General features: G+C 34.9%; 2 protein-coding genes and 1 long non-coding RNA gene across 5 annotated transcripts in view; 1 reads left to right on the forward strand and 2 right to left on the reverse strand.

The window, feature by feature from the left end:
- The window catches only part of LOC125649996 (T-complex protein 1 subunit delta-like), a 21,928-nt gene extending 19,146 nt beyond the window's left edge, over positions 1–2,782 (reverse strand). For both annotated transcript variants that reach the window (XM_048877921.2, XM_056167151.1), the window contains exon 1: positions 2,511–2,782. In XM_048877921.2, coding sequence (XP_048733878.1) covers positions 2,511–2,625 — 115 coding nt within the window. In that variant the 5' untranslated portion in view covers positions 2,626–2,782. The remainder of the gene's footprint in view (positions 1–2,510) is intronic.
- A 139-nt stretch (positions 2,783–2,921) lies between these two features.
- The window catches only part of LOC125649990 (denticleless protein homolog), a 27,022-nt gene continuing 14,943 nt past the window's right edge, over positions 2,922–15,000 (forward strand). Inside the window, exons 1-5 of one of the 2 annotated variants that reach the window (XM_056167150.1) lie at positions 2,922–3,080; positions 8,257–8,342; positions 8,810–8,846; positions 9,902–9,997; positions 13,989–14,171. In XM_056167150.1, coding sequence (XP_056023125.1) covers positions 3,047–3,080; positions 8,257–8,342; positions 8,810–8,846; positions 9,902–9,997; positions 13,989–14,171 — 436 coding nt within the window. In that variant the 5' untranslated portion in view covers positions 2,922–3,046. The remainder of the gene's footprint in view (positions 3,081–8,256; positions 8,343–8,809; positions 8,847–9,901; positions 9,998–13,988; positions 14,172–15,000) is intronic. The other variant, XM_048877912.2, reaches the window with a different exon arrangement.
- LOC130055236 (uncharacterized) lies at positions 4,663–7,002 on the reverse strand. The gene is made up of 2 exons (XR_008803525.1): positions 5,391–7,002; positions 4,663–4,932 (listed from the first exon to the last, which is right to left on the reverse strand). It is a non-coding gene; the product is annotated as an uncharacterized LOC130055236 (long non-coding RNA).

The following is a 15,000-nucleotide window of genomic DNA, read 5'->3' on the forward strand; positions in this document are numbered from 1 at the left end:
ACATGTAAACAGGCACAGTTTATAAAAGCTATAGAACATTTAAATATTAAGAAGAAATCCACATTGAAATCTGTGTTACTGACACTGACAAATATATTATTGTATCTACATTTACACAAAATACATATACAGAACTTATCCTTTTTTGTTGTCAGTCAGTAAGAGCCATCATTTCATATCCGACGGTGCTAGTGTAAAAGTGATTTGCTATCGAGAGAGACACTGTTCTATTATATTAAGTATACAGGGGTTAAGATTAACGTTTGTCCACTTGTCCGGTACCAGTGGAAAAACATTTCGGACAAGTGAATATTGATGGGCACTTGTCCGATTGGACAAGTGCTTTTTTTATGTAAAGAAGTCTCCAAACAATTTTGTGAAAAGTTTATCGGTAGTTGAGAGTCGGAAGTACATGTGTAATGCATGGAAAATGAACTTCGATCCCGATATCAATCGCTATGTAAACTAGCTGAGTCAAACTCAATCGGGATTGTTCACTTATTGCTTACTACTTTCAATCCATTCTCTACCCAGAGTTCCATACACTCCGTGAAGCTTGCGTAACGCGCCCTCTGGTGAGAGAATGCTTTCAATCATCCATGGATCTTACGAAGTCTTTAATTCAAGATAAGAAGTCTAGATAAAATTTTGTTTTATGCGTTTGTTGTTTTTATCAAGAGAATAAGATAAATAAAAAATGAATCAAGCAGGTATAAAAATAGACTATATATTAAGTAAATTAAATACAATTTTCAAGTTGACAATATTAGATCCTTTTTTGAAAATTTTTCGGACAAGTGAAGTTGAAGTTCGGACAAGTAAACATCTTTGTCCCTTGTCCGAATGGACAAGTAGGAAAAAAAGTTAATGTTGAGCCCTGGTATATATGAACACAGGAAATGACAAGTTCGTCTGTGTTATGATAGTAGGGATCTATACCATACCACCCCCTTAAATATTATAAAAAACAAGGAATGAAGCAAATCTTAACATCAAAACGCTGATTTGATATAGATCTAAATTCTGCTTATATCAAAAATGATCCTTATTTATGCATAAAACCAGGAATATTCGACAGTTTTTGCCCCATTCCCTCGTTTGTCTTAATGGCCATGAACAATGTCACTTTATTTTACATTAATCAAATAAAATTATAGGAATCTTCTTTCGTGTTGCCAGTTATGTTTGATATAACTGCAATACAATATTTAAGAGATGATAACGAAATATATTCAATCATAATTCAGAGTTCTTGAAAAGTGTCGGTAATGTCGGATTATCCGATAAAAGTAGTAAATGTCCGACACAAGTTACTAAATTGTCGGTCCTGATGGCCGATATAAGATCGGGATCGAAGTCCGTTTTTTACCAGGGAAAATGGCAGCCATGTGGCTCATAAATTTTCAAACCGATGCTAAATTTAGCAACACATTGAAACGTAAACGTGAGGAATCAGTCGTGAGGAACTACGAGAAGATAAACCGATTGTATCTCCGCCTGGCAATCTGGGAGACAATGGCTTTTGTTTGCAGCAGTTTTACCTACTGCTTGGTGACACAATCTGCTCAAAGTCGAAACTGACGAAAGACCAGCTACACCCGGGCAAAAGTGAGAGAAAAAGTAGTTACAACGATTGCAGAGGAAGATGAGAAAGAAGTTGAGAGGAATATACAGGATAGAGAGAAAAATGGAGGATGAGAGAGAAGTGGAGGGTGAGAGAGAAATAGAGCAAGAAAGTGACTCTGATAGTGCACGTGAGGAAGATTCATTCAGAGAGTAGGGAAGATGAAAAAGGGTATGAAAAGATAATTTATAAACTTATGGCTGAGATGGAGATTGAATATAATTACACATGTAGTTGATTTTAAATAAAATTTATGAAAACCTCAAAAGCAATGCATTTTTATCTGGACTGACAAAATTTTGTTTGGGCTGACACTATTTTTAACAGTGTCAGACCAAATGTCCGAGACTTCAAAAGAAATTTCAAGAACTCTGATAATTGATGATTATTTTGTATTGAATCAATGACATAAATATTGAAATTGCTGGATCAGAAAAAAATTTGGGGGTGGGTAATGACAGTAGCAGAAATTTACAGATATTTTGAATAGACGTTTTGAATAAAAACATGGGTTTTTTTTAAATAGGGGATGGTATGATTTAGATAAATTACAAACAAAAGAACCGGTTCCTGTGGTATGAAAATGTTCTAACTCATCAAATCATAACTATTTTCAATGTAGTGAGTATCTCCTTAGTTCTGTAATTTAATACAATCTTCTGGTTTTGGAAAACAAAGTTGAAATTACTTGATGACATGACTGCGCATGTTTTGAATTTCTTCCAGAAAGATCTGTTACTCAGCTGATTCCATGTTTGTGTAAATGTCCCCCAACAATATAAACAAACGATGCCTCAAACTTTCAACCTTTAATTTCAATTTCAAACATGATGACAAATGCCTCAGTCTAAACTGCTACTGTCATTTGAAATAAACGTAAACAAACCTTTTGAAGCATTGATGTTGCTAAATCGTATTTGGGTCGGTTTTTCTTTATCCTGGTATTCAAATCTCTTCCCAGAAGTTTTCGGAGCAGTCTTCTGCTTTGGAGCAGCCGGCATTTTTGGTTATTTATTAACACACAAACTTCACCTTTTCCCTACCAATTTTACAGATGGATGTAGATTGTTTTGGTCAAGTTTCACGTTGTTTATCGGTGTTTCCAAATATGTCTGCTCAAGTATCGCGAGATTATCGGGAGACGAGATTTCATACAGTTACCCTATCCGGATTTTTTTCAATATGGAAATATATTTCTCGAAATTAAAAGCGTCTATAGTTTTCACATTTGATTAGATAGGTTTTAAATGTATAATTTTTTCTATATAAATATTAAAAAAAAGAAAAAGAAAAAGATAACTGTTGGAATAATCAAATTTACCGGAATTTTATCCGTATAAATTCTATATTCTACTCGACAAATGTAAAACGAGGCTTGGCGGGGTTTTTGTGAAGATTAGTTGTTTGGTTAATTATAATATCATGATTTCTAAACAGTTACAGAACCGTGCTTTGGGTAAGTTTGTGGTCGAACAATAGACTGATTAGAACTATGGATATGAATAGGTATAGATTTACAAGATGGCTACACAAATTACTAATATTTTTCTCTTTTTCCGTATGGAGTGCTGGGCCCCACTTTGAGGCATTGCCACAGATATTTAACATGTATATATTGTGTGATAGATATTGAAATTGTCTCTGCGGCAGCATAATTCTTTTTCAAAGTTAAATATTTACAAAAAGTCGAGATGTATAGCTTTATCAAGCTACACCCTACAGGGTCGCAAATAACAGTCAAAGCAAAAGGTGTCATGTGGACACAAACATCTGACACTAACCCACTCAAATATTTTAGGGCCAACAGTTGCAAATAATAATTTTATCATAAACTCATCATGCTCATTCATGATATGTCTTACGGCGTGACCATTTTTGAGGGCGAAGCAAAAAGTATTGGCATCTATGAAATCTATATCCATAACAGGATAAAAGAATATCTCGAAGTTAGCACTAAACGCGTGAGGACACCATCCTCCTAACTTTACCAAACATTTGATCTGCCTATTCATTGAACGTGGTAAACATAACGCAATTGATGTAAACTGTGCATTGTAACGTCATATTGTGTGAAGCAAATTCACAAACATATGAGACATGTACAATCTTGTTAATCGAGGAGGGATTATATGGTTAAGAAAATAAGATTTACATGCTTTTACGTATTTTATGTAACATCTCAGAACGACGTGAACTTGGCACACGAGATTCAATATGGAGAAATACATGTCCACATGCTCGTATTCGAATCTACGCCATTGCAGTGATTTTTCTACATTTTTTACAAGGGTCCTGTGGCTTTCGAATTGGGAACATTTTTTGACATTTCAGTCAAACTGGGAAAAATCAATTTTATCGTAAATAAGTTTTAAAATCATATCAAACATTATATTATCTTTATTTTACACATCTAATTTTCATTAACCTTCTAATATCTTCAACTATTCTATCGAAATCATCATTCCCATAACACTTTGTTAAGTCTTATGTATATAATTCACATCGAATTTTTATTTTTTTCAAATACATTTTCCACAATAATGAAATTATGAAAGGAAAATGTATTTGAAAATACATTTTCCTTTCATAATTTCATTATTGGGGAAAATGCAAGCTAAATTGGCAATTTTGTAGGAGGGGAAAAGGCCGAAATTCGGACCCAAAATGGGCCTTAAAAAATTACTGCCAGGGCTCACACTGGACCAAAATTTTGTGTCGCAACCTGGCGCGCGTGCATCGACTCATACTGTTTATCTATATTTCATGTATATTATTCAAGAGGGCATATACTACATATCATATATATTATGATTATTCTTAGAACATAGCTTTGTTCAGCTTTTATCATAAATCACTATATGATATTGCATTTCAGCAGATTGCTTATCAGTCAGTCTAGATGACATTGCAGCACACTCATGGTTTTATTTTTAAATATTGTTGTTGGCTAAGTTGATTCAATTCTATTTCATACCAGCTGGGGAAAAAATAGGGGGTATTCCATAGCCTATAACTGGCTACATTGAATAAAGACAATAAAGAGTTTCAATATGTTTATTAATCATGTTAGTAGTGCAAATGACATATAATACTCATCATTAACATTAAATTTGCAGTCTATAAAAAGTCACTGATGACAAAGTTACTGAAGATTAATTACTGTAATACATAACACATCATCATAGTTTCACAACATCACATTCTTCAAAGAATTCACTGAAGAATCCTGTTTTCATCTTGAAATCTTGAATGGCAAGGCAGTCCTTCAGTAAATATCATCATGTTGTAGAGAAGGGAACTCGGGAAGTCTGAAATAAATTTTTAAATGGCTTAAGATGATGTGAAGTCAAAAGATGACAGCATAGCAATGTCAGAAAAACCTACAATTTTGCGTTTCCTCATGGCCATTTTCCATGTAGATCAAACCAAAGACCTAAAGAATGATACAATTTCCCCAACATTCCCCCATTTTTAAACTATACTACCGTCAAATGGATTAGAAAATGTAGCTGAACATTCAATAATTTATCATTAATTTTCTAGATGAAATTGTTTTTGTACCGACAAATTAAATTTTATATGTTTTTATTGACAAATAAAAACAAATTATTGATAAGTATCTTCCATTAACTAGCTTGTGTGCATAGTCACACGTTTTTTATTCCTCCCAGTCTAAAACAGGTACCTCCCCAGTAAGCTACACAGAATACTTTATTTCTATTATGTGGGCACTCGCACCTGTAAAGTTAATTTCATTCACACCTACCTGCACACAGAGGATCAACCTTTTGTCTTGTGTAAACTGCTAAATAAACAAGACACCCCTACGTCTATTGTTCCCATGTGGCAGGGTATCCACATTCTGCACAGGTAAAACAGCCCTGAGGCTGTTTGGATGCCAACAGCTGAAATCCAAGATGGCGCCGCGATTTCTAAAATACGAAATGTCCGTGTCTCATTTCCGGAATTTCTGTCGCATTTTTTCCTGAAAAATCGCAAAATGCGACAATGCGATGGGCAGCGCGAGCCCTGACTGTAGGGCTGGGACGATTCAGGGTTAGCTCGATTCGGTTCGGTTTCGATTCAGAACAGCACGGTTCGGTTATTTTCGATTCGGTTCATGTTAGGTCCAATTTATCTAATGACACCACAAAAATTAACAATTTTAATGAGTAGCATATTTGATTTGATTTTATTCAAGTTATATAACTATATGTCGTCATTTGTAAACATCATATCTATTCATAATGACATTTTATAACTTTGATAGAAAAAAGAAAACACTGACAGTCTATCAAAATTTGTTATATCAATGTGCTACATAAGTTTTGGATTATTAAACAAATCTATAGTGAATCTAAAATGTATATGATATTGCTTTCATTGATATGCAAAAATTCAATAATTCTATCAATTGAGAGTCTTTGAAAATCTCTCCTTTATTGATTTACTTCTCTCATATTAACTGTCAAATCTGTTTCATTACCTACGATGTTGATTTCATTCCACCACTGACAAAAATGCTTTATGTCATGTAAAGATAAACTGCAATGATCTTACGGACCATATTCTGTTGGTATATGAGTGGTGAAAATGCTAACTCTCAACACAGTAGTGATTTAAATCTCTGTTGCATAAAAATCCACATGTTTTCAACATCACTCGGACGCCATATTTGTTGTTTTGGTGTAAGTAAAATCTAAACCGAACCGAACCGAAATCCGGAATTTGTAATCGGTGCATCGAATCGAATGGTATGAATCGCGGTGCACCGAAATTTTCGGTGCACCGCACAGCCCTACCTGACTGCATTGGGACCAAAATTTTCAAGTTCCATAGGTGTGGTTTAATTTTTCATTAGTTTCTATATTTTCCTTTTAAACATGTATACACGTGTTACCTATAGGGAGAGTTCCTCTATAATAGAGTAAAACTCTTAAAACTGTAGCATCAAATGTTCATCTATTATGTTTGTTATCCCGTGGGGATCCGGGTTAGAATTGATCCTCAGTAAACCCCCCAACACCCCCTTACTTGTCATATGAGCATAAGAGGCGACTAAATGGGGCAGTCCTTCGGATGAGACCGCAAAAACTGAGATCACATGTCATAGCAGGTGTGGCACGATAAAGATCCCTCCCTGCTCAATGGCTATAAGTGCCAAGCATAGGCCTAAATTTTGCAGCCCTTCACCGGCAGTGCTGAGGTCTCCATGTGAGTGAAATATTCTTGAGAGGGACATTAAACAATATTCAATCAATTATTATAATTCATTTTGTTTAGTTTTTATAAAAATTGATTTTTAAAGTTGTTAACCTCCCCTTAATTACTTGCTTGAAATCATATCCATGTAAAAGAAAACAGTGAAAAGATGATTTAAGGAGTAAAAACAGCAGGTACACATAAATACCTTAGTTTGTCTGTTGTCTATATGAATAGTCCCACATGTAATTTATTGCATCAAGCAGGGGTAGACAAATAGATTTTTGAAGTACTTGTCCAAGGACAAGTAGAAATGTCTAATTTGTTAGCCCAGGTACCACAAAATTCACTTGTCCCACCTTCATTAAGACATATATATATATATATATATATATAACTATATATATAACTGTTACTATTTGAAATTGTTTTACCTTTTTCTTGTATTTTATTAATTATTCATATCTTTTTCTGTTTGTTCATCATATTAAACCCACCACCAAGTTTCCTCTCCGGATTTAAGATATCCAAGCGTTCTCTTAGTTTTGTCATGTTTTGAAGATACAGATGGCTAATTATGATCGTAATTATTCCATTTAGGATCCATTCTTTTCCTGCTAATTGCACAAACTTGTCCATGTTGTAATTCTTCAATGCATTGCACAATGACATCACGGCTAAGTAGATTCTGCACTTTGCAATCAGTTGTAATTTCACGGTACACTTAAGCGTTTGAGTGATCTGTGTTAATTCTCAATAGAGGGGTGTATGTATTTTAATTTTAATAATAATCTCCGAATGAATGCTGACAAACTTTCACTGACAGTTTCTATGTGATTGATGCTGTCAATGCATTTATATTTGATATCATTATGTTAACATTTTTATTTTACTTTAAAAATTCACTTGCTCACAGACAAGTTCTACTTTTAATTTTACCTGCCCAATTCTAAAATATGGTTGCCCGGGGCGTCTGACAGTGATTTCTGTCTACCCTTGCATCAAGGGAATCCCAAAATGACATATATAACTTAAACACAACGATTTAAATTTAAGTCTTAAAACAACAAATCACTAAGAGGTATTTGATTTTTTTCTCTTAAACTTATGACACAGTATTGTAGTATAAAAAATACACAGCTTTACACAAAAAATGTGGTGTATCTGAACTGAACATGTGACTGTCACTTGAATTGTGCATTAGAAAGGCTGAATGACAGTTGTAAGAACCAATTTAAAATCAAATAATTCTGGTCAATACAGGTGAAAGAATGTATTGTGTGTCATACAGCCTTATGAATATGTATGTACCTGCAAAAAAAAAAAAATTGATATTCGGACCATACATCACTGGTTATAACATGATTCTATTCATGTTCTTTATAGCTGTGTTGAGTTTGTACTATGTTAACAGATTTGAATTATTGTAGGCTGTCCAGCAAGATTGGATTTGTCGAATGTACTGGAATCATTTGAATGTTTGAGTACAGATGAATACCTTGGAGAAGATGATGGGGTAAATTTTGATTAATTTGATGGAATTTCATAGCCTATTATATACAATCATACATAATTCTCTGACCTGTTATGGTCACTGCCATATTCTCATCACATGTCTGTGCTCATTATGCCAGCACATTTCCACACCCAAACTTCCCAATATTTCACGATTTCCATGTACAGTAAAATTTTGTTACCTTGATGGACAATTTAAGTAAATGTGCACTCGCTATGATCTGACCTAAAATGCTGACTATATCACAAATTTTTGAATGAAATAGTTTATTGCTATTTTACATGCACAAGTGTTGATCCTCATGGAAAGTAAATTCCAGATTGATTTTTCTTTCACCACCTGGCCCAGGAGTCAAAGCAGGGCTCTGGATTGATATTTACATTATACACAAGGAAATATTACTGTTTGTGTGAGCATTATGACCTGTGGGCCTGTGACTGTAATTTGACTTAACTTTATCTTTGCAGACTTTGGTTCCTCCTCTTGCATGCGAGTTCTGTAAAGGTATGTAATTAAGTGTGCTTAAATCATCTGTATTATAGGGGCGTTTCAAAGTTTAAAAATTCCGTGATATATTAATGTTTTTTTATTAATGTCCATCATTAGATGGTACATTATGGTTCAGTGATGTCTGTATGTCCTTCCTTCTGTCCGTTTGGAGGTTTTCTATTTCTATTTTCAGTTCTCTGTCGCATATCAAATTGAAACTTGTTGTGTGGCTTCTTTGTGGGTCACTCTAGATCGTGTTGCAATATTGATCCATTTCGACCTCTCTTGTAGGAGTTCTAACCCTTTATTTGAAAATTTATGTTATATGGAAGATACATAATTTGTCCGACTACAGTTTTCAAGATAGAACCTTCTTGTTTTACAGAGTGTTTATATAGGTATTGAAGATGTGCATGTGGCAAGGAATTTGATTTTCTTCAATTTTTGAGAAAATACAGGTTATTGAACTTAAGTCAGTTTTGAAGAATTATTACATAGAGAATACCTGATTTGTCTGTCTAGCTCCTCCCACAGTTTTCAAGTGAGAATTTTCTTATTTTACAGAGTGTTTATATGGATATTGAAGATGTGCATGTGGCAAAGATTCTTATTTTCTTCATTTTATTTTATTTATTTTTTGTTGTTTTGAGGAAATATTCCATTGAATAAAGGACATGGTTTGACCTTTAAACTCCTCTCACAGTTTTGAAGCTAGGACTAAACAACTTGAAGATGTCACTAGAGCACAATGTGTCACCTGGATGTTTCCATCTGTGGGTTTTAAATACTGAGGTACACAATAATGGGGCTTCTAGGAAAATGGATACTGGTCTGATTTTTACTCGAGTCTGAGACACGTTCCACAGGACTTGTAATATTAAAACCTTGCATTTTCCATGTCTAGGATGCAGATTCTTGCGTTAGTGTCAATCTGGTGTATAGACAGGCAAACAATCTCTGTGTTTTAGTTTGTGCATTTACTAGTACTGATAGGCATGTGTCTGAAGGTTTTAATTAATATAACAAAATGGCTAATAGCATGCAGTTCAACAAAATGTTTTCTTTTGAAGTGAAATCCAGAGGACATATTCTGGCAGTTGTTGATGAGAATGGTTTTATTGTTATCTACAATACAAAGAAAACAGGGCAGCTGGCGATAATGGACGGTATGTTTTTAGCTCACAAAACAGTGTCGGGGGGGGGGGGGGGGGGGGGGTTATCTGCATCATGCATTAACTTTTAAACATTTCTGTATGAGTTTTGTCTAGGATACTATTAAGGGTCAATTTACACCAAATTTATAATATAAAACTAATAGAGTAAGGACAACAAAACTGCTGAGCAAGGGGTCCTCGACCAAAATGTGAAATTTATTGTTCCTGGGTCAGGGTTTCTGGCACTAGGGTGGGGTTATATGGGTCATACAGTGAAAATGTTTTATTTCTTTATAATCATAATTTATAGTAATATTGAGAATGTGAAAATCAAAACCTGCTTTATGGGTGAGTCTTTATACTGAAAGTGCATTAATTTAATATACTGAAAGTGCATTAATTTAATATACTGAAAGTGCATTAATTTAATATACTGAAAGTGCATTAATTTAATATACTGAAAGTGCATTAATTTGATATACTGAAAGTGCATTAATTTAATATACTGAAAGTGCATTAATTTAATAACTTCCCTCTAACTTGTACTAAAACAGTAAAATATAAGATTGTAACAAACTCATAGAAGGAACTGCCTGTTATACATTGCTCCCACTGGACCAGAATTCCCTTTCGCCACTTTTTCCGGGAGTGGCGCGGCACAAATAATCACATGCTTTACAATTATTTCCATCATATATTATATATTATTTTACTCATTACACTTATTTTAGCATTTTGAATCAGTTACATTACTTAATCATATTCAGCTACCATATCTAAACATTTCTTTCTGAAATAATAAAAAGTTGATTTGTTTGATAAATTCTATTATGGAAATCAAAATTCAGATAATAAATCATATAAATATAAACTTCATGATGCTACACCCCTCCAGGGTCCCAACTTCGACTGAATACCTTAGGGGCCAAGTGGGCCCCTGAATAAGAAATACTGTTAGCCCACATGAAATTTCAGTAGCCCACACATATCATGAAATTGAATACCATGGTTTCTTTACAAGAAAAAAGAAATATCAGGTCACGTTGCTCAATATTTAAATTGTTTTCTTCTCCGTAATTCTTTCGAATATCTCTCTCTCATTTCCACTCTCAATCCGTCAACATAGCAAAAATATCAGAGTTCATGGACTTTATTATCTTCGCAGCATCTGACTTTAACACACGTCTCTTCTGATTTTTTATGTGATTTCAAAATTTCGCAGCTTTACGATGCTGTCAAGTTTATAACTTGGGCAAGCTGTCACAACGATTGGACCTTTCGTGTCATGTTTTGTACACACATCACGTCATCCCCTTTTCGCCATCATCGAACCATATTCTCCCCTTCTTTCCACTTTGGTAAAAGCAGACGTTTTCATTTCGTTTGAAGTAACCCTAGCGTTGTTCAACTTCTGGTTTAAGTACATTTTTGGAAGATTTGATACCACAGGAACGTCTCGCCAAGTGGCAAAACCTCAACCGGTAATTGAACTTCAATTATAATAGGACTCGGATCGGTCGGAAAGAAAAATGTTGATCGGACAATTACGGTCGCCAAGTGGGCGATGAGAACAGAAATTTTGGGTGCCCACAAGCAAAGTTTAGTCGCCAATGTGAGTGGGCGAGCGGTAATTTGGATCCCTGGCCCTCAGTGAAAACATTGTGTACATTGACCGAAATGCAGATGTCACAAAACATCAAGCCCAATTTAGAGTCGTATCTCAACCATTCCCTATTAAATTTCCGTTTTTGTATGGAAGATTTTGCAATTTGGATAGAATAAGATGTTTGAGCAGGTGGGGTTGACTGTAAATCCAAACATAGATATTTTTTAATTTTAGACTGACTAGGGTCAGAAGCTACAAGTTTAGTGTCAAAATAGAATGGGTTGCATAGAGATTAGCATTTTTATACTGTTGCGCACCGAACATCAAAGAAAATTATTTATTAAAATTGCTATGTCCATATCAATGGTGACCGACCGCATTGTTTATGAAATATTCGAATTAAAATCAAAATCAAAATCTTGTAATCAACGAGTTTGGCCGCAAAAACAAACAATTGATGTATTCATATATACATTATACACAATAATATGGCCAATTTAATTACCGGTCGGTTCTCTGCTTAAGAATTCAATTGACATTAATGTGGAGATGATAACACGATAATGAATAAGACTTTAAATGTTAAACAATTGACCACAGCAGGGTAAACAGCTGTCCGATGTACTTTATTACATTATCACCGACTTTTTGGCAGCCATAAATTCCATGAGGATGTGATGAGCTCTGTGTGCACTGGAGCGACGCGAGATTTTACAAAACAACTTCCGACAAAGTCGCAAGTCTTAATTTGTATTGCACATTTATTATTTTAAATGAATGAAGTAAAACTTTTCTGAGGCTTAATTTTCAATATTTTCTATTTAAAAAAAAAAAAAAAAAAATGGCATTTGGAGTGAATGATTTACAATAAACAGGAAATGTCGAGTTTGTAAAGTTTGTCGTAAATTCTTTTGTGAAACGCGCCAGGACTATGCCCAGGGATTTATCTAGGTTGTTTTTACTACTGGTAAAAGGTACCTTTCCCCTTTGGCAACAAATGGATATTTCCCCTTCCACAGATTAACAAGTCCCCTTCATTTGTAGAAACTTTACAAAAATTGTATGAGAATTTTCAACAAAATCATTTTAATATATTGCAAGTCATTTTCTATAATGTCAGACTTGCAATATAGATAAAATAAGTAATCAATATATATTCCATGAATGTCCAGAGTTGTCGAAATTTTTAGATCACTGTCAGACATTTGGTCTGACTGAGTTAAAGGTTCTATCAGACCAGACAAAGTTTTGTCAGACCAGATACATGTATATGTACCTTGACCTTGTATTGCATAGAAAGAACGAAGAAAAAAGAACAACACCAAAATGGCTTTTATTGTTTTAACAACAATGCATCACCCACTCATATCCAGCCAAATACGATCAGTTTTCCAACCATTTTGAAACTCATAATTTTTTAAGTGGTCAAGGTTCAGCAATTTTTCTATTTTTACTAAGTTGTTTGTTTGTTTTACGTCCCGTCAGGAATTTCCCCCCTCATATTGAGACGTGACCAGCTGTAGGTGAAATACCACAAATTTAGTCTAGACATATCATGCTGTGTACTCTGAAGGTCGTAGTAGTGAGGGTTCTTTAATGTGTTAACACCTGCCGCAACATGGGAAGTCATATCCGAAAGACCTGTGACTGTCACTGCTAAATGCCGAGAGTTAGGCGAGGATATATTTACATCTTAGGTTTGACAAGGTCATGACATGAGCAGAAATCTGAATTCACGACCTTCCAGTTATGAAGTGAACACTCTACCTCTGAGCTATCATGACCAATCTTTTCTCCGTGGGTAGAGAAGTTTTCACACATTTGATTGGGCGCGCTTCCATGTTGTTTGAGTGACCTTCACTTGCACATCCCGAACCTGAGCTCTAAAATAATTGGATCACACCCGATATTTTCAAACGGTCATATGAACCGACATTTTTTAACAACTTATCGGTCCAGGAAATTTTTTACCTTGCCGACAGGACCGACAGTTTTCGACAACTCTGGATGTCCCCCACCACCATCCCCTTGAAGCTCATGACTGCATTCTCAAAAATTCCTCTTAAAATATAAAATGGTTGTAACATTTAAATGCTGGATAAAACCCTGATGACACAATTTTGGTATAGGTTTCTCTTCTAATATTAACTATGCATGCTGCACTTAGTTTAGTGTCAAGTTTAATGGATTTCCACAATATGATTATAGTTCATGAATTTTAAGGGGGGGGGGGGGGGGGGGTCCTCGTTTAAAGGCAAAAAGTATTGAATAGTAGTGTAACACAGCACCAAATGGAGTTGAACTGGAAGTGTCTGCAAATCAGTTGAAAATTAATAAATACGTAATAGTACATTAAATTAGAATTGATCAATTTAAACATGACCACATTGTCAACAGATTGGCAGGCTCACAACAATGCTGTGTTTGACATGACATGGATGGAATATGAAGAAAAAATACTGACAGCGTCAGGTGACCAGACAGTGGTGTTGTGGGATGCAGGAAAGCAAGAGAAGATAGACGTGTTTCGGGGCCACACAAGCTCAGTACGATCTGTCTGTACACAGCGTGGAGGAAGTGGTAATGATCTCCCTTGATACGTATAAAAGCACAGACCTGAAGTCTTAGTTAAAAATTTATATGCATTACAATTCATAGATATATTAGAATAAATGTGTGCTAACTTCTTTGTACATTTATTAAAGTGGATGTAAAAACAATTTAGGTATTTGAAGAAAGTGTTTGTTTGGCCTAGATGTTAAATGTCGGGGATATGGGTAATCCATGAAAGCTTCAGGGTTTTTTTCCATTGGGGTATTTTATCTGATTTTGCACAACAGATGTTTTTATGAGAAAGTCATTAGCATAGTAGGAAGTGGACATAAATACACAACCACTGCTGACATACATACACAACCACTGCTGACATACATACACAACCACTGCTGATATATATACACAACCACTGCTGACATACATACACAACCAATGCTGACATACATACACAACCACTGCTGATATATATACACAACCACTGCTGACATATATACACAACCACTGCTGACATACATACACAACCACTGCTGACATACATACACAACCACTGCTGATATATATACACAACCACTGCTGACATACATACACAACCACTGCTGACATACATACACAACCACTGCTGACATATATACACAACCACTGCTGAAATACATACACAACCACTGCTGACATACATACACAACCACTGCTGACATATATACACAACCACTGCTGAAATACATACACAACCACTGCTGATATATATACACAACTACTGCTGATTATAAGGGTTGAAACTGAGTAACAGGACTGAGAAGTAAGTGTGCTGTCACAGCAATCCCCAGAGACCACATTATGCACAGCACTCCCCAGA

The sequence above is a fragment of the Ostrea edulis genome, chromosome 5 (genome assembly GCF_947568905.1).
Source record: "Ostrea edulis chromosome 5, xbOstEdul1.1, whole genome shotgun sequence".
Classification (NCBI taxonomy): Eukaryota; Metazoa; Mollusca; class Bivalvia; order Ostreida; family Ostreidae; genus Ostrea; species Ostrea edulis.